This window comes from Lepisosteus platostomus, chromosome 3 (assembly GCF_059453375.1).
Source record: "Lepisosteus platostomus isolate fLepPlt1 chromosome 3, fLepPlt1.hap1, whole genome shotgun sequence".
NCBI classification, from domain to species: domain Eukaryota; kingdom Metazoa; phylum Chordata; class Actinopteri; order Semionotiformes; family Lepisosteidae; genus Lepisosteus; species Lepisosteus platostomus.
Window position 1 is genome coordinate 21,356,774 of NC_142613.1, and position 20,124 is coordinate 21,376,897.

Consider the following 20,124-nt stretch of genomic DNA (forward strand, 5'->3'; position numbering starts at 1 on the left):
ATGAATTTCAAGCAAAGATTCAGTTCTGAATACTGAGGGTTTTTCAAATCAATTTAGAGGAAAAGTTGTATAAAAGCACAAATTAGGAGATTTGTATAAAAATACAAAATAAAAATCCTTTAAGTAACCCTTTGAGCACTGCAATCTCAATCCTTAAGAATTGTAATGAGTATCATACCACAAGGACTTTACCTAGATCAGGCTGTCCATCTTAACTGAGCAAGTGTGCAAGGAGGACACTGTTAAGGGATGAAACTGTGAATTGACTTTGAAGGAGCTACTATATAGAGTTCAATGTCTGAGATGGTAAAAACTGTCAGTGAATCAACAATATTCCAGTCACTCCACAAAGTTGTTTTTTATGGCAGAATGGAATGGCCACTGCAAATGGTTCAATGGGTTTTGTAGGCAGACAAGATACATTTGGGACTTACGGGTTTGAATGCAGTGTTACATCTGACACAAAACCAACACCATCCCCACTGTCAAGCAGGGTGCAGGCAGCAATAAGTTATTGCTCTGCTATTCAATCAGAAGGGAATGGAAAGCTTATCAAGATTGATGGGAACATAGACCACAATACGTACCTTTCAGAAGGACAATCACCCAAAGTACAATGCCAAAGCTACATTAGAGTGGATAAAGAATGAAAAGGCGAACAACCTTGAGTGGCCAGAGATTGAGAATCCATGGGAAGACTTGAAAGCTGTTGTCCAGAAGTGGTGCAAAATCAGCCTCAAGGACCGTGAGCAAATCAGCCAAGCAGAAAGGACCAAAATTGCACAAAAAACGCAAAATGATTTAATTGCTTCCAAAAGGGTTTCTAGCAAATACTGAATTCTCCTTAGTTGTGCAGTAAATTTACTATTAAATATTACCCTTAAAAGTCTTGAGCATTTAGTTTAAAAAAAAAGTGACAAATGTGTAAGCATCATTTTTTAATTTCACAAAAGTGGCTGTCATAGGAAGGGCCTGAATAGATTGTAAGGTATATAATATATAAGGTAAATATACTGTATGCACTAAATTACCCTTTTCTATGTCAGGTCATGTGTTAACTGCCTAGCCCATATAACACAGTTATACCCTTTTCTACATCAAGGAAGATATTTAAAAACCATCACTACAAAGGGTGCTCCACACCTGTTGTCTTTGTTCATTGAGCCTATTGAAAAATTGAATCCAGAAAAAACACAAACAATATTTAAGATCCATCCATCCAATTACTTACTGCATTATCCAATGCAAGGTCGCCTGGGAGCCAGAGTCTATCCCAGCAAGCGATAGGCAATAAGCACAAACTTACTGTACATCAGGGCCAGTTTTTCCAGAAGACAATTAACTTACCAGTATGACTTTGGAAATTGGAGCACTCAACAGAAACCCCCATGAGAATGGGGAGAATATACTATGCCCACACAGATAGCACCACAGGAACTGAACCTAGGACCTCAGTGCTGAGATGTTGTAATGCTAACAACTGCACCACTGTGCTGCCCCTAAAAGTTCATATATAAAATTATATAGAATTATTAATAAAGCCAAGATTTAGAATTTAGAAGCCTTTTTATTTCTGTTTACAGTAAATAATGTTTTCGGTTTATTCGCTTATTACTGTTGGATGTTTTTTAAAACAATGAGTTGTATTCTGCCACCTATTAAATTTATATTTAAGTTTCTTAGAAACACCATCATTCTCATATTTATAGATTTTTCCTAAATAGGAGAAGATAAGAAAAGCTTTGAAGGGCCCAAAGGTTCAAAAACATAATGTCATATTGTTCTTTACAGGCCCTTTCCAGTGAGGACAGAAGGTAGAACAAAGAGGAATCTTAAGTATCTCACTGAGTTCAAGCCCCTTAAACATGCTTAAAGGACAATGGGTTACATATGGATTACATCTATTACCTCCTCACTTGTTACATGGGATTCGAGAAGATGCTGCTAGTGAGCAAGGAATGAACATTAAATCAAATGTAGTGTATTTCTATTGCAGAATAAAAAAGTAAAATGGGATGGGATGGGAACTTTCATGTACTTTCTATGAAGCATGTACAGTAATTTAGTCTAGTGCATTATGTCTCAATTTGCAACTCCTTTACTCTAGGACATTACAGAGTTCTTCTGCATCCAGATCCTAAATTAATTCCCAATTAACAGGATCAAAGAATCAACTTAGGAGCTGGATATATCCGGCAATGTACAGTAGCAGACGTGAAAGTCCAATCTGAGTATCCTCAATCTGGTGCATTTGAAGTTTTATTTCTAATATTGGTCAAGTAGGATGCCCAGTGTCATATTTTTCACCCTTTTCATATGCAATTGTCCAAATATTGAAGAAACCTATTTTTTTCATATTACTATCTAATCAAATTGCTTTTAAACTATAATTTATAATTTATAAATACAAATAACTGCTTTGGTCATGGTATATGGGGGATCCAGCCCCTATTTTATTAAATAAATTCCGCATTTACTCATGGAAAAAAGAAAAGCAATATTTTCTGGAATGAGAATACTAAAGTTATAGCTTGTGTACTTTCACAAAAAGTTGTCAATTTGTTTTAAGCCCTCTGACCAGCAATACAGCTTGTGCAGTGAGGCATTGCAACTTGCCAATCACATGAAAGCTCGTTAGGTGCACTTTTACCCAACGAACAATACCCAAGGTGGAACAATGCCTGATCAGGTTACCTTTAAAAAGGGCTTAATTCAAGGCTTAGGTCACTGCAGGAAAAAAGGCCACTCTTAGTCAGTTTTCTGTGCATTCCATAATGCCTCGGATGTCAACAGAAGCAAGGGAGAGGGCCATTGGCATGCTGGCGGCAGGCATGTCATATGGCAGCATTGCCAGGCACTATGGAGTAAGCCGCTCCAATGTGCCCCAAGAGAAGGTTTCAGCAGACCGGCAGGACAGATGACCGTCCAAGATCCCTCAAGTGACCACACCAGAGCAGGACCGACACATCAGACTGGTCCATCTGAGAGATTATTTCAGATCTGCCACCCGTACTGCTGCTGAAACTGCCGGCAGACACAATGCCCGCATCAGTGACAGGACAGTGAGGCTCCATGCTGCTCTCCTTAGAGCAAGGTGACCTGTCAGAGGCCATCTGCTCACACCTCCTAGACGTCACACCCAACTGGCTTTGGCCAGACAGAGGCTATGATGGACTTGTCAGCAGTGGCAACAGGTCCTCTTCAGGATGAGTCACTCTTCAGCCTGTTCCATGCAGACGGGAGGGCCAGAGGAGGTGTTGTGTTTCTTTTTTCCATCAGTATATATGTAAACATACTATGTAAAGCTTCTTTCAAACGAAGAAGAAACAAAACTATGGCTCTTAGCTAAATGGCACAGGGAAAAGCTATGTACTTATTAATACATAGAATGCTTTGTCTTATCATTATATGTTGCTATATATGTTATATTAGCATGCTATATGATGTGATTAATTAAATACATTATTTGTGTCAAATAACAACAGCTGTAAAATTAGTCATGCAGTTAATAGCTCATCTTGTAAGTCTGACATTAACAATAGCTGGAGCTTTACAGCTTGGGGAGTTGGATATTTAATAAATGACATCAGACACTCTGAATGACGGATGGGCAGTCAGTGACACAGTATAGTGAATCATCCAATATGATCTTAACCAGCATGAAGAAAACGCACTTCACTAACACTGCATTCCTTTTGAAGTTTTGTGGGCTCATTTCTTTTTATATGATAGCAAATTATAAGAAGACTGATTTCAATTTAGCTCTGATGGAATGGTCTCTAGTTAATTGTGTGTAGTCCGGGAGGAGAATCAATACCTCCCTGAAATTGTGATTTTCTCATTAATGACCATGGGTAGAGATTTTTTAATGCACTTCTTTTCTTGAACATGGTATTTCCTCTTGAATTATTCCAAAATTCAAGGAATGAATAATGTCATTCCTTCAGAAAAAGAGATAGGTTAAGAGAAATGTGCAATTGGACTTTGTATTGTATGTGATTGTAAAGAAGGCTGAGGTTTCCTGAGATCTGTAAGTCTTTTTGGTTGATGTATCCATTCAAATTTAAAAAGGACTCTGAAAAAAGATTAAAACTTGCTTCAAATTGATCAGTGTGAGTATTACAGGTAGGTTCAGAGGCAGTGAGGTATTAGTGTTAGTATAAAACCCAGAAATGAGGTGTATTGTTAATGATTCCTGTCAATTGTTAATTCTATTTTGTGATTTGGATGAACACTGTGCTCACATTGCTGTTTTACTGTTCAGAGTATTTTAAGGACTTTAGGAATCAAGTTTAAACTATAGAAAAAACAATAGACACTAATATACACCGAGATGCATTTGGAACACAACGAATGGTACTGGTCACATTTTAACCCTTTATTTTTATTGACAAACCTCTGTTGCCTTGATTTGTGCTGTTATAGCATGCTCAGATGTCAGATTTGAAAGTGCTGTTTTTATCTGCTTTAATAATGCATGTCATACTCTTCCCAAGGGAAAGGTGAAGAAACTATATCTGCATCAAAAATATGATCTAAGGTACAGTACATATCAATCAATTTTAAAGTGAAATGCAAAATCCATCAAGATAGGACACATCAATGTCATTTAAAACATATACCTAGACAAATAATAGCAAAAAACCTTTTCGTGATACTTGTAAATGATCTTGCTTTAAACACCTATTTTGAAATGAAACCCACAACCACCCCAACTTATAGTGCTGATCCCCCAGGATCTGATGAGTCTATTGAAATTGGTTCAGCAGAGATGCGTAAGCAGTTTAGAAAAACTAACATGAGAAAGAGTGCAGGTCCAGGTAATCAGCTGTGAGATATTTTCAGTTTGCTTTTTCAAATGTCCTTAAATTTACCAATCAGCCCTTCTCTGTGGAAGAAATCCATCATCATCTCTATTAAAAAAACAGCCAGGCCAACTGAGCTTAACAGCTACAGGCCGGTTGCTCTTATGTCTCTCCCAATGAAAAGTCTGGAGAGAATTTTAAAGCAATACATTACAAAGGACACACAGGACCTCACTGACCCCTTGCAGCTTCTATATAGAGTGTGGAGGGGAGTAGATGATGCAATACTCATATTGTTAAATCTGGTCTATCAGCATTTTGATCAAGCAAGGTCATTTGTAAGCATATTATTTGTTGACTTTTCCTCTATACAATAAAACCATTACTGCTTGCACAGAAACTCTCTGAGAACTTCAAGCTGAACAGCAACTTTTTAAGATGGGTCCTAAACCTTTTAACAAATAGGACTCAAGTTCAAATTGTATTGGTTATCTGACATTCACTATACGTTCACTAGATCAACACAGATCTATGTTTTCATACTGTATATTACAGTATGTACACTGATGATTGCTAAAGCAAACACACAAATAGACATCTCATTAAGTTTTCTGATGACACAGCCCTGGTCAGCTTATTAAGTGATGCAGATAACAATCATGGACCCATTCTAAATGCTTTTACTAAATGGTGTGATGAGTGCTCTTTGCAGTTAAATGTTTTAAAAACAAAGGAGCTGGTCCTTGATTATAGGAAAAAGGCAACATACTGTAATTAATGGTCATACTGTAGAAATTGACAATGACTACAATTACATGGGACTGGTCCTTGACCAGTTGAGTTGGAACAAATGCTGTGAGCCAATTATTTTAAAAAAAAGGACAAAAGAGACTCCTTTTTTCTAAGGAAACTGAGCTATTTCAAGGTAGATAGTACCATCCTAACACTTTTCTACAAGTCTTTTATTGAAAGTGTCTTAATATACTGTCTCAGTTCCTAGTTTGATAACGTCAGTACCCTTGATTGTAATAGGCTGGGGAAATCACTCAAATTAATTGGAGCAAATCAAATCACCTTAAATATTCTCTACAAACAGAGGGGTCAAAGAAAGCAATTTGTATTATGGATTCTGTCTGTCATACCCACCACTGTGAGTTCACACTTCTCCTGTCTAGGAGATGCCTCTGTGTCTCCAGGTATAATACTAATAGACACAGGGAATGTTTCATCCTCACTGCAATATTTCTTTCAAACAATTTATTGTAACCATATTCTCCCTTATCTTGCTGTTACACTTTTGCATTGACTTCTTGGTTTGTCTGACATTGTCTTGCTTTGTTGGAAGTGCAGTGTAAAACGAATTTCCCCAACTGGGACAATAAAGCTTGAACTGAATCAAATCGAATCGATGGGTTTTTTATCAAGCCCCACTAGGTAATGTGATAAAAATAAGGCTGAAAAAAATTAAACTGGCTGAATTAATTCTGTAATGCTTTTATTTTGTTTGACTTAAAAAGTCAGCCCCAATAAAGTTTAAGAACAGCCACTGACTGAATTTTAAATCTCCTTAAAGGAGACAATGCAGAAATATCAGGGTTTGAAAAAAATGTTGTGTAATGTCAGTAACTGCCACTCCAGTATATCAAATACTAGCAATGGACACATCCTGCACAGGACGCCAATATGCTGTACTTCATCGCAGGGCACATACAGACACAAAAACGCACTCTCACACCAAATCCAATTTTACCAGAAGCCAATTAAACAACCATTGTGTCCTTGGACAGTTGGAGGAAACCAGAGCATCCACTGAAACCCCCATGAACATAGAGAAAACATACAAACTCCCTGCAGAGAGCACGCCAGGTCCAGATTCAAACCCAGGGCACCAGCACTGCACCACAATGCCAAAGTGTCAACAATTTATCTCATAAAATTAAATAGGTTTTAAACTTGTGCTACTTAGCTACTCCCTCTGACACCAACTACTGAATTATAATTTATAACTTAGCTCTTTGAATTTGTTCCATTACGATTCCCTTAAACCATTAATTGGCCTTAGTTGAGGAAAAGCTCTGGTGCTGGATGTACAGTGACTCAGCTACACAAAGAATACAATAGGTCCCAAGTTTAGCAATTGAATCACATACAGTGATACAGTTCTGTAACTATATAATTTTGTTTTGGAATATTTGTGAGTGCTGTTGCTGGTAATGTTCTTCTTCCTTTCGACATTTCTGCTGAGGTGAAACTATATTTGTGAGAACTCATGTATAGCAGGTTCTTCACTTTATATCCTTGCAACTGCAGGTTTTCTCCACAGATTAAGACAGATAGATGACATCAACCTACCCTGACAAGTAAGCAGAATATTTTCCTTTATTACAGTGTCTCAATTTAATAGATCTTGACACAGTTCATGTACATTTGTTTCAGATTTTTTTTATTACAAAATATAAATGGCAAAAAGCTTTTTTACCGCTAAACAACTGTTTATGAATGCTCTATTTATTATGATTCAGTAAAACATTTCACAAACGGTTTTTCTTTTCATCACAAGCATGCTTCTTAAAGACATTTGAAAAGTGCATTGGTCTAATGAAAAGGTAATGACACTGGGTATAAGGGAGATGGTGTCTGAAATAGTTTTGTTCAAGAAAAATATAAAATTCTCACCATGAAGCCCTAGGCACCACCAGGCACCATGCCCAATACAATACAAACGTGTTCAATTCCCAAAGACATACAGACAACCTGTCTCTTGGAGGTGGAACAGAAGGATTGATAAAGAACAGAGTGGGTGCTAGATTTCGTCATCATAACTCAGGGATAAGATGGATGAGTTTCCCTTTGTGAATGGCAAACATTATACCTGGTTATTCCATGAAACCCACTAGTGCCTTTCATTCTAAGGAAGGTGGGTGTTTTGTATAAATAAGATCAGGCTTGAATAAGCCTCAAATTGCATTTCCAAAAATACATGTAATCCTGAGACAAATGGAGATGATCTGTAGATTTTTCTAAATATAGAAAAAAGGTTTTTATCCTCATTCTGGAAACACTTGTAGCCTTCAGCAACGGTTTCATATAGATTTTACTCTAAAGAACAAAGAGTGCAGTCCTTGTGGCCAGAGACTATGTTTTTCTCAATTTAAACCACCTTTCTCACAATGAAATAGTGGACCTTCAACACCGATTTGCACATTTCTTCCAATATACAGTAGATAATGCAAGATAGTTTGCATGCATTAATAAAAAGCTTACTTATTACATTTTCATTTCATCACATAAGCATTTTTCCACCAGACCTCCTTCAGGTGAAAAGCTCCTACTGAGTGGCAAAAATTGGTGTCCGTGACGCAATGACCTATACTTGTAAGACCAACCTTTTCTTTCATTTTCACCATATTCTTGGACCATGTAATGTAATACTAAAGTGAGAGACTAAGAAACCGCAGTGCCTGATTTACAAAGTACACATAGTCTGTGTGCATGTTAATATTTCTTATATTTTAAAGAAATAAAATCCAAGGCTTATAAAGGAGTTTGTCAATGCAAATGAACATGTTGAGATCAAAGTCAAAAGTTCTAGGGAGCTAGGTTTTGGAAACCAGCTAAACTGTAGACCCTTCAAGAAAAAGAGGTTACACGAAGCATAAGATGTTTGTGGACTACAAATATAAAAGAGGTGGTTTTGAAATACAATTATCCTTTATTAATTTATTTCCCTTTACTTTAAATTTTGCCCTTTACAATCAAATGGGGGTAAGGTGGATTTGAAGCTTAAGAACAATACTTTCATCTAACCAGCCTCCCCTTTTTACGCAATCATTGTAATTGGCTGATGTTTCCTCAAATTACCCAGCATTGCATGCATTAATAATAACAAACTTACTTCATCATTACATTTTCAATCACATAAACATCATCAAGGCTGAACACCTTGCCAAGGGGCCTCAGAATGTCTAACTGTCTAAAATTTTCCAACTAAGTTTTTTTGGGAATATTATCAGCAGTGTCATGATCTTAGTCTTTGTTCTTATCGGTGGAATGCAATGTATAATGTATGTTTCCATTTCTTAAACTGGAGTACAGGTATGTGTCTCCATGATATGTCCACGACCAGATATGAAGATGGAGAATCGTATCACACTAATTTTCATAATAACCAGCTCTCTAAAGATGGTATTTCAAAGGTCATCATATAAAATAATACAAATGACATGGAATTTTATGGTTTACCCAATAAACACAAATCTTTGTGGACATGGATCTGGAAGTGCAGGGGCTGTTCACTTACTGGTGAGAACCTTTCTGTTTTTCTATGCTGACAATTTCAACTATCACTTGCCAACCTCATCTAAATATTTGCGGTTGAGTTCAGCTTGCTCCTTCTGGCTTTGGATCCTTGCCATTTCGATCATATTTCTTAGAAGATGGAATGTGAGATCGATGGAGATTGGTGGGTCTTCAGATCGCTTGAACATCTCTGTCTGGTCGTCTGAGCGCTCACTGTCCAAGAGTGGCAACGTGCGTGCCAGGTGACCCAGGCCCTCTGTGGAGAATGGGCTCACAAGCTGGTAGTAGTCTGGTGGCAACTGAGCGAGACTCTTTTGGAACCTCGGGTTCTTTTGCAAATACCTCAGTATCTTCTCTCCCATGAGGTAGGAAACTGCGTTGTCGCCAGCCTTCAGCAAGACTTCATCAAGCTGGCTCTTAATACCGTGACCATCAAAGACATTCATGTCACGTGGACGGCAGACACTGGGAGATATGTGTGATAGGAGGAGTATGGTGGCAATAAACAGGACCAGAGGAGTTGTCTTCATACTGGATGACTCTTGAATAATAAAGTCCTGCAGCAGGAAAAAGAGAAATACAAACTTTGACTTAATAAAATAAGGGTGAATGCCTTTAGTTTGCTGGTTTCCAAACCTGCTTGGAGGTTGCTCCAACTGAACTCTGACTCACCAATGCACCATCTGATGCTCACTGATCCCTTTCCTTGGTTTGATTGCCTGTTTAGACTCTTGGTTTACTCCCTACTTCAAGCACATTGTTTCCAGCAATTGGGTGATAAACATATAGCTATAAATTATAAACGTAAATTATATCTGACTCATATGATGAACAGACATAGGAGGTATTGACAATGTATCATACACTCCCAGAATGATTGTTTTTCTTATTTTGCTTCAGCAGAGATCCATCTGGTTAACTTTTAGGCAATATACTTGAATAACAACAGTTTTGACTGACTTGGTACCAATTACAAAACCCAGCATAAACTTTAAGACCTGTAAGCATTTTACAAATCTTTTACAAATCATGAACTCATTAGCCTGTGATTAAGAACAAAAAGTGAACGACATAACTGTTCCACAGGATCAGGGTGAGGAATTACTATATTACTATAGTAATTTAAGACAAAACAAAACATTGCATTCTGTGCCTTTCCGTTTTTTGAAGTGCATTATGAATGAATGTCTACAACGGTCCAGAAAAAAAACAACTCGTAAAAAGTTAAATTATGTGGTATAATACAACTTTAGAATTACTTACACATATCATGATCTATTGTTAGTTTTATAAAGTGCAACGAAAAATATCATACTTTTACCTTAAAAACATTCCATACCGCTAAAACTGAAGCTAAGTATTTTCAAATGCAATAATGTTTCCCAAATAGGCACCAAAAAAAACATAAACAAAGTGCATCGCTACTAGAGAACAATCCTTCACGTTAAACAGTTCATTATTTAACTCTGTAATATATGTTTAATCGTATTTATAAATAATGAACATGGAAAACAAGAATATTCCTTGGGCAACTAAAAATGCCTATTCATGGATCAAGTATTAAAGTTCTGAATCAAGACTGAATATCAAGTATTAAAGTTCACTGTTACAATGAAATGCAAATACAATAAATTAATGCAAGGTATTTTATAGACCTAAAGTAAAAAGAAAAGTGCGTTATATTACACTGTAGTTATCACAATGTGCATAACAAGCGAACTTTGTCAGACAACTCCTGTGTAAGACTGAATCATTTGAAAATTGCTTCGCCTTTCACTTTTAGTTCCTTGACAGCTCTTTACTGCTAATTGAGATTCTTTTCTACTGGGTTAGATGGAATAAACATTTTCATTTGTGGTGTTTCTTCTAGATATTGTATTTAGTTGGCAGTGGTAAGCATTTTAGAAAGATTACGTTTCTTTTTCATTAAATTTTTTAAACAAATTAAAAATTAAGGTACTGTATATAACACAGGTCAAAGATTATATAAATATTTACGTCTCGGTTTAATTTTTTTAATTGATAAAGAGAGCTAAACCTTTTGCAAGTTAACAAACGTATTTCTTTCGAAATAAGCATAAACGGAAAAAAATCTACTTACTTTATTAAACGTTGTCAGAAGTGTCTTTTGGGATGGAGATATACCACCCAGATCTCTGAAAAGTCCTGCTTGATGGCGATTTGACTCGAAAGCTCCTTGCAGAATGTTTATATACATCCAAGATAGCTCCTTTGACGTCAGTGCAGGTGCATAAACTGCTTGTAAATTGGACGACACCGTTTGAACACAACATAAATACAAGCGATATTGGATTTTGCCGGTAAAAAGACCGTCTTGAAGTGACAGTGAAATGCAGGTCGACTTTATGATTGCTTTTAGAAGGTTACTGTGAAGAGGAGATTTCACCTCTACTTTCCCCGAGGGCTCGACAAACCTTAGCCCATGAGACAGCCTGTAACTGCGTAAGCCAAGAGCTAAAGACTGGCAACCTACAGAAAGATAAAAAGTTGCTAATAGAGGGACTGTGAGTCACAAGAACTAGGAATGACAAGATACATTTTTCCGAGACATTTAAGAAGAAATAAAGACTGACGTACAGTAACTTTAAGATCGTTAGACAATAAAATAACCACCGTTTTGCGAACAACATTAGTTTATGATGCACGAAGTAATTCACCAAAATAACAAAAGTTTGTTAAATGTAAAAGCTAGGGCATTTTAAACTGCAAAAACTTTTTGAGGTATAACATACCCATGGTCTCTCGGTGACAGAAATACTTACTGATAGTAGGTACTATAGGTAGCGTTTTTAGTTTTCAAAAGCATACACAATTTACCTTCTTCTCCTTCTACATGACTTCCCTAGCGTATTAATTTTTGGAATAAGGAACATCGCTTGAAAACACTTGCGCTTTGCTTCTGTAAATTAATCATTGGTGCTACAGTTATGCTTTATATCTTGTAAAGGGGGGAGCTGTCCGCGGTGCTGAAGCGTTTTTAATGCGGTGTACTTGTAATCAAAAGAATGCCTGGATGTACGCGTTAATACTTTAAAGACTAAACAGAAACAGTAATAGCTACGACATGTGTTGTAAGCAGAACGTCTAATAAAGTCTAATATTTGTTTCTTGTGAAACATTTGTAAAGCTTTTGCATTATTCAGTATTTAAATATGACCTTTCACAAATGCGTGCTGTCAGTCGCTGCTGATGACTATTGCTAACTCTCACTCTTCTGGGGAACAAAAGATCGATTCCTCGGACACCCTTGTTAATGTGGTAATTATTATTCTAGGTAAATACGCCTCCCTGTGTATTTTTGCAAAACAAAGGAATAAATAATATCATAAAATGAAGCTCATCATTAAGTTCTGAAAGCTTTTTTCCATTTTCTCTTTAGTAAGGACCCTTTCATTAATAAGGGAAAAAAATGATCTTTTGTTTGTTCTCTTTCATAGTTTCCATATATCTAATCCAAAACTGTGGTTTGGAGTGAAAAATAAAAGTTTTAATTTCATTTTTATGAAGGTGTACTCAGGTCTTGCAAATATGTTGCAAAAGTCTTTCATTCACATGAAAAGCCGAGCTAAGTACCAATAATATTAAATCACATGCAGCAAATCTACATCTACAATGTTGGAGTCTATAATACAAAAATGATAAAACATTAATCCAGTGTTCACAAAATAAGTTGTTATAGTCTTCAGCCTTTCATCTGTGTAACCTGATTTTAAGGACTGAATAACAAAAAATGTGGAAGCACAAACTTATACTGTTATTATATGGAAGAAAATGTAGACAGAACATTGAACAGAACAGTATTTTCCCCTCTTTCTAGACATTTAGAAAGGGCTAAAATGCCTGCTGGAGTTGACATGTGGGAATTTAAAATGATTATGCACACAATTATGAAAATTATTTCAAGTAATAAGAACAATCCACTTTATTTTTCTGAGGTACCATTCAATGACATCCAAAAGTGATGGACATAATGACACTGGAAAAAAAGCATAAAAATAAGTATTCATAAAAGGCAAACAAATGTTTTTAGGTGGAAAATAATGAAATGAGTCACTTCTCTAATACTATTTGGAAATGCATTCCAATTAGGTTGCATAGACAATGAAGGCTTCATGACCTGTGGTCTGCCGTGTGGTCTTGAGGACCAACAAAGATTGAAGACGAAATGAATGAGAAAAACATGCCATTCAATGTCTCGAAAATCTTAAGTAGATTTTTATTGCCAATTATAGACTCAGCTTTGAAGCCAGTGCAAAGATTCTATAGTAGAGGTAATGTGAACATCAGACTGAGACTCAAGATTCTACATGCTGTGCTTTAAAAACTGCAATATGGTTAGTGTAGTCTTAGAAACCACAGAAAGCAGGGTAGAGCAATAATAAAGGCTAGAAAGAGTCAAAGACATGTTAATGCATCTAGCATTAACATAGCAGAATACACCATAATGTCTGAAGATTTTGCCAATAGATAGTCAATGTTAAATAGATGTTGTCCTAGTATGTACAGTATCCCCGGGAGACATGTGAGGAAAAGTTTCCAAATCTGATTCCTGGGGCAAACGTCCATGTCTTCTGATTTCAGTTCTACTTGCCCTTACTGCTACTGTACATAATTGAACTTAATATGCAATCTTGAGCCTTTCAGCTTCTTGTCAGCTCCTAATAAAATACATATGTGAACAAGAATCAGGAAAACAGTATCTATTTACAACTTAATTATTTTGATAAATTCACTATTAAACATAATAACCCCTCGCAACCCTTAAAGCATCTCATTAGAAACTGGCTACTGCGGTATTACATATTAGTGATATTAATGAAAACAGTTTCAGATTGATTATTGTAAAGACATAGTGTATTGTACTGTATGTGAAGTCAGGCCTTTTCCTGAGCAACTCCGAATGTCCAAGACTAAAACCAATATTTACAAAACAAAATCTCTATAAATCAGTGAGGCTAAAGTTCAGGAGCAAACCCCTTGGCTGTAGTCTTCTCAAACCTACTATAGCAAGAGAAATTTAGGTTAATTTAGGTTGGGGCATTAGTTTCATTACAAATTGCCATTACAAACTGGGCACACAGCACTCAAACCAAAGAGGGTATATATCTTCACTACCTCAGGAGCAGTTTAAACTATCAAATATTAAAATTTAATGTGCACTGAGGGGACATGAAAACTGAATCTAAATAAACAAAAACCTAAATGATTCTCTAAATTAAAGGGTACTCCTGCAAAATAATGCTTCCAAGTTTCAATTCGATTTACAGACTGGAGCCTAGAGAAAGTATATGGAAACATGTAAATGTGTGCAATACCACTGAAAGAAAAGGCTGGAACTAATAAAAGATAACATTATTCAGCATAACATTAAAAGAGGACAATGATAAGCCAGTTTAAACAATGGTAAAGTAGCAGTTAAAAGAATGAAAGTCTATACAGCCCGAGCTGTGGAATAAAAGATACAGGTGTACTTCAACTGTAATTTAGGTTTCCAAACAGTCAAACACATAAAGAATCAAACAAAGCACCAACTCCCCTGTGTCTTGGAAAAAAAGGGAAAAAAGTGTCTTGAAGTTGCCGATAATATTATACTATATTAATATTATATTAGAGAGGGAAGGTGTAATCTTAATTATTTCACTGAAAAAAATCTGTCCTACTTATATGTGTATATTTTATTATTTTATCTTTGCCTACCGTGTTGTAATACTGCTGTGTCATCATTAGGATGGAAAATGTAAATGTTTTAGCTTCTTAACAGGAGGGGCCAAGTCACCCCATGGTATAAAAGGAGGGGTTTAAAGAGTTTTAATTAGTCTTGTTTTAAGACTTAACTGAATGACTACTCTCTGCAGCCTGCTGTTAAAGCAAACTTGTGAACCTATTAAAAGGCTAACTTTGTCTATTTTCCCTAAATCCTTTTTGGCCTGTTTATTTTTTCATTATTTCCCCCCCTCGTTATTCATCTCGCCACCTCCTGAATTTTATCCAGTGTTCCTGCTGTGTTTTCTTTTGTTTTTGTCTTCTTCCCTGGACTGTTACCTTTTGCACTCTATCCATTCACATCACCACCCAATCTTGTCAGCAGATAAAACCACCCACCTGTTTTCACCATCAACCCCTGTGTTTGGGTCACTCTCCTACTGAGAATTACGTGCCAACCACACAGGCATGCTTGCACAGAGATCAAAATCTTTAAAGGGATAAAGAATGAGAAACGTTTTTTTCTTCAATCTTAGTCCTCCATCACTAGATAGCAAACACATAAATAGTAGCTCTAATAATAATATCAGCTCACAACTTACACAATATACTGTAAACGTTTTACGTAGAGCTTAATCCTGATTAAATCTGTCACGAGCATTAAGGTCTTTTTGAGATATTTTTAAAAGCACTTTTTTAGCTTTTCACCTAGTTTGTCATTCTAGGAATATTAAGCCTTCCTTGTCCAAAGCAATATTTGTCAACAAGAATTTACCAGTCACAGCTGATTCATATAATGCTATGAATTTGAAGAAAAAAAGAATAAACATATTGCCATAATGATTAGGAAGACACACTCTTATCTTGTATTTTTACATTACATGATATGACATTACCAGCTATAAAAAGGAGAACAAGGCAGGATCCCTGTAAATATGTAAGGTGAAGAGAATATGTACTGTACACAGCACAGTGTGTACATATGACCAAATACAGCACATGCTTGTCTCTGTTATTAGCCAGCTGTATTTTACCAGCTGGTTTCCTGAATTCAGGTATTTGCAGTTAACAACCTCAATTATCAAACAGTTGTTGGAGAACCAATTTCTAACAAAAAAGCTTTTTGATCAATTTCTACATCATCAAATTATATTCTAAGATTTCTGATTGATTAATTCTATCTATTAGGCAAAGGATGTTTATGACAGGTGTTAGAAAACCCATCATAAAGATTCAAACACAACAGATCAGTTTAAAGTCTGAAGAAAAGTGAGAAATCTATCCATTTTGTAACTGCTTTAACAGGCAGGAGGAGGGATACACTGTGGGACAGGACACCAGTTCATGGCAGGGCAGACACAAATATTCACACACTCACTCCAGGGCCACATTTCCCATAAGCCGGTTAAACTTCCAGTACAGTATGTCTGCAAAAACCCACATGATCAGAGGAAGCACTTACAAACTCCATGCAAATACTGCAGGAAACCAAGGTCTTGAACTCAAGCAAGAATATATTTTTTTAGGAAATTAACCTTTTTTCCTGTTTTCCTTTTAATTCTTTCTTTTGTTGCTTTATCCCTGCCTTTAGTACTCAATTTACTGAAGGACAATGACAGTTTAACTTTAAATTTCAGTGCACTGTTTTTTAAGAAAAGACAGATACTGTAAACCTCCCATATATCCTTTAGCACTGGTTAATAACAAAGTCACTGGTCACTAATGTCAGTTTCACATACTGACAACACATAATGATGGATGGTTCGGGAAGCCATTCCACTAATGTGGGGCCTGATAATGGCTCAGGATCAATAATGTTGAATGTTTTATTGACCTTACCTTATACATTTATAGATCACTATCTGTGTTTTGATTAAAATTAAATGTGTAGTGACATAAAGTGACATTGATCACTATAGGATAAAAAGGGATAGTTTTAGAACTATTATATCTTGTGCACAAACAAACATGCACAGCTCTCTGTGTTACAATAATAAACTTAATCAATGGGAAGATTGGTTGTCATGGATGCCATTGTAGAAAAAGGTCATGGACTACAGTGTTTTCTTGGATTGAGTCAGAACTCATCTAAAGTTGGTGTCTGTGACAAGGAAAGCTGCCTGGTTGGAATGCTCTTTTAGTTTGTCAGACATTATCACTCTCTCCATGTACTGTAGGGCAAAGTAGTGTGACTCTTTGTAACAGAACTGAGACATCTAGGGTTCACCAGCAACCTGGACTGTTTCCATGTGTTCCTAATGTGCTGGACTAGATGTTTATAAAAATGAAACTATAGTGCATAATAGTCTGGGCTCATAATCTGTTTCTAGAAAATACTCTGTTTTGAAGGCAATTTAATTTTGTGTTATTATACCTGTATGGGTGTGCTAATTTGTATTCCAAACTTGAATGCTCAAACTGAAGACTTGCAGGGGTAAGATGAATCACAGTAACTGTCAGCTTAATTTAGAGAAAAAACTGAAAGAAATTATCTGAGGTAAGTCTCTTACAATGTTGCACACCAGTTTGGTGCAATTTGTACCCATTCTTTTTGGCATATTTGCTCACTCTCTCTATTAACAGCAGTTTTCAAAGCTTCCCACTGATTCTCAATAAGATTCAAGTCAGAAATATAACTGACCCACTCATGAACATTACCTTTCTGATTCTTAAGGCACTCCAGTGTAGCTTTGGATAACGGCCATTCTGAAACAGTCAAGCTTTGTCTCAGTTTTAGGTCTGAAGCAGGCTTTCCTCTAAGATTTGACCAGAGTTGGAACTTTGCTCAATCTACTGTACTGTATGTTACCATCAGTAGTGACAAGCTTCCCAGTCCCTGCTGATGAGAAACAGAACTATAACAATTCTGCCACCACCATGCTTGACAGCTGGAATGGTTTTTATTAAATGCTACACTATGCTGGGTTTACACTTTGATTTTTGACCATAAAGTTCCAATTTGCTCTTGTCTGACAACAACTTTTGCCACAGATATCACTTACAGAAGGTACTTTGTTTGGAACCCCATATATGATTTGCAATGTCTTGTTTTAATTCCATACTGTACATGCCCCCATTTGTGGAGTGAGTGTGATGTTGGTGACATACTCTATACAACTTTTCTCCAGTCTCAGCCAGTGACCTCTCCTCCTCTATCCAAGTCAATTTTGGCCTCATGGTAGTATCCCTAACCAGTTACCTCCTTGCCTGGCTGCTCAGTTTGGAGCAGCAGCCTGAAAGTTTGTTCTACTTCTTAATGATTGATATTGCCATGCTGAAAGAGATAGTAAATCATTTGAAGTACTGATACCATTCCTTTATTTGTGAGTTTTTACACCTTGAATTAAAACATTAAACATTACTTTGTTTTTAAACCCCTTTGGTCTTCATGTTCGAATATTTGCTTAAAATTAATTACCTAACTAAGGGGCCTTACAAACATATCATTAAGGCACTTTTGTGCACTAAAAGTAATTTAGGTTTGGTTCAGCAACAGAGCAAAGGGTTTAAAAAATATGCAATCATGACTTTTTGATTTTTCTTTCTTTTCAATTCTTCATTTTTGTTTTTGGTTTTGAATGCATTGATTAGGTTGTATAAATTACACATATTAATCACTACTTCAAAGTTTCTTGACTTAAAGCTACAAACTATAAGAACTGCAAGGGTCTGAAAAACTTTGAGCCTGCTTTTGAACTCAAACAGCTCTTTGTGTTTTTCTCTTTTATTGAGAGTGTAGCTGTCAAAAACAGCAATATCTAAAACAGCAAGTGAAAGATAAAATGTTTTGAAAAAATTCAAGTCCAAATCTTCTGCAATCATTTCTCACCTTTGGGAAAAAAAAATCAAAATTCAAAATTCAGCATACAATTGTGCCACCCAAGCAATGTATCTTAGATGTATCTCAGTCCACCTTCAAAATGTTGTACACCTCAGCACTAACATTATTGGTGAGCCTTTAAGACCCCTGGCACAGCTGTACACCCAGCAGGTCCTGAGGAAGGCCTGTACCATCATTGAAGACCCATCTCACCTCCTTCATCAGTCCTTTGATCTTCTGCCTTCAGGAAGATGTTTTAACTGTCCACAGTGCAAGACAAATAAAAGGAAATATAGCTTTGTTCCAGAGGCCATCAGATTTGCAAACAATGACTGTAAAGACGTTTTTCTGAATATGATGTCAATGTCCCCTCTTCCAATGTGCCTCTGCTTTCATAGCTTTTTTAAATACTGTTACAAAGTGTTACTTTCAATCACTTTTATGCTCCATTTGTTGTTTTTATGCATATATGTTTCCTTAGTAATATTGTTTTATTTGTTATGTGTTGTATGTTGCACTGTTTACCTCTGAAATTGTCCCCCTGAGGATGAATAAAGTATTTTGAGTTGAATTAAATTAAATTGTTAACTGTAAAATTTCAAAGCTTACAATTAGGATACGAGATTGTCAGGAAATGCCCTCTTTATTTTTGCCTTTTCTGCTTGGTAAACACACGATAAATAAAGTGAATAATATGTCAGGTTGCCGTGTCATTTTAATATTCCTTGTCACTTTTGACAATTACTTCTTTCTGGATCACATCTTGAATGATTTATACACATGGAAATGCGTCAGTCTGCAAAGCTATATTCCGAAGCTCCAGAACAGCATGGGTTAGCTGGCATCACCAATCCCAATTTCCAGCACTGACTCTCAAGTGATTCATTTTTTAGGATACATTACCTCTTCTTTTAACAACAGTCTGACACAGGGATTCAAAATAAACTAGCAATTCTTCATGGCAAACTAAATGCCTTGATTGTCAATTAGAATACCAATGTCATGTTGCTTATTTTCAAGGCACAGTAGAATTCACAGGGGATCCAGGATGATCTGACTATCTTGTGGATTAGTCTAAAATCCAAACAGACAGATAGGGAGAGAGCTCTGACCCCAGGCTCTCTCCCTATCTGTGTGTCTGTATGTCTCATGGAGAGCAAGCTGGGGTATGTGAAAAGACAATTCCTAATGCAAAAATTGTAAAGGGTTAATAAAGTGATATTATTATTATTATTATTATTATTATTATTATTATTATTTAAAACTCATCCTATTCAATCTGATCTCAAGAAAACTATGTAATCAGTGCATCAGGGATGAATAACAAAATAGTCCCTAATTATGCATTACAACTGAGGTTTTTCTATAATTCATTCACCAGAGATAAAGCTAACCATTTTTTTTAACAAAAAAAGATGTGTGTCTCTTCAGAGCACCTGATTTCTAAAATCATCAGTCAATAGTCTAAATAGTATA

At 36.2% G+C, this 20,124-nt stretch overlaps 2 protein-coding genes across 2 annotated transcripts in view; one reads left to right on the plus strand and one right to left on the minus strand.

The window, feature by feature from the left end:
- The window catches only part of trim54 (tripartite motif containing 54), a 28,854-nt gene extending 22,649 nt beyond the window's left edge, over positions 1–6,205 (plus strand). Inside the window, exon 9 of the mRNA XM_088624924.1 lies at positions 1,792–6,205. Coding sequence (XP_088481050.1) covers positions 1,792–1,805 — 14 coding nt within the window. The 3' untranslated portion in view covers positions 1,806–6,205. The remainder of the gene's footprint in view (positions 1–1,791) is intronic.
- A 961-nt stretch (positions 6,206–7,166) lies between these two features.
- Positions 7,167–11,579, minus strand: ucn1 (urocortin 1). Its single transcript, XM_088624934.1, has 2 exons — positions 11,206–11,579; positions 7,167–9,661 (listed from the first exon to the last, which is right to left on the minus strand). The coding sequence occupies exons 1-2, from the start codon at positions 11,320–11,322 to the stop codon at positions 9,149–9,151; spliced, it is 630 nt and encodes a 209-aa protein (XP_088481060.1). The 5' UTR covers positions 11,323–11,579; the 3' UTR covers positions 7,167–9,148.
- Between the last annotated feature and the right edge of the window lie 8,545 nt (positions 11,580–20,124).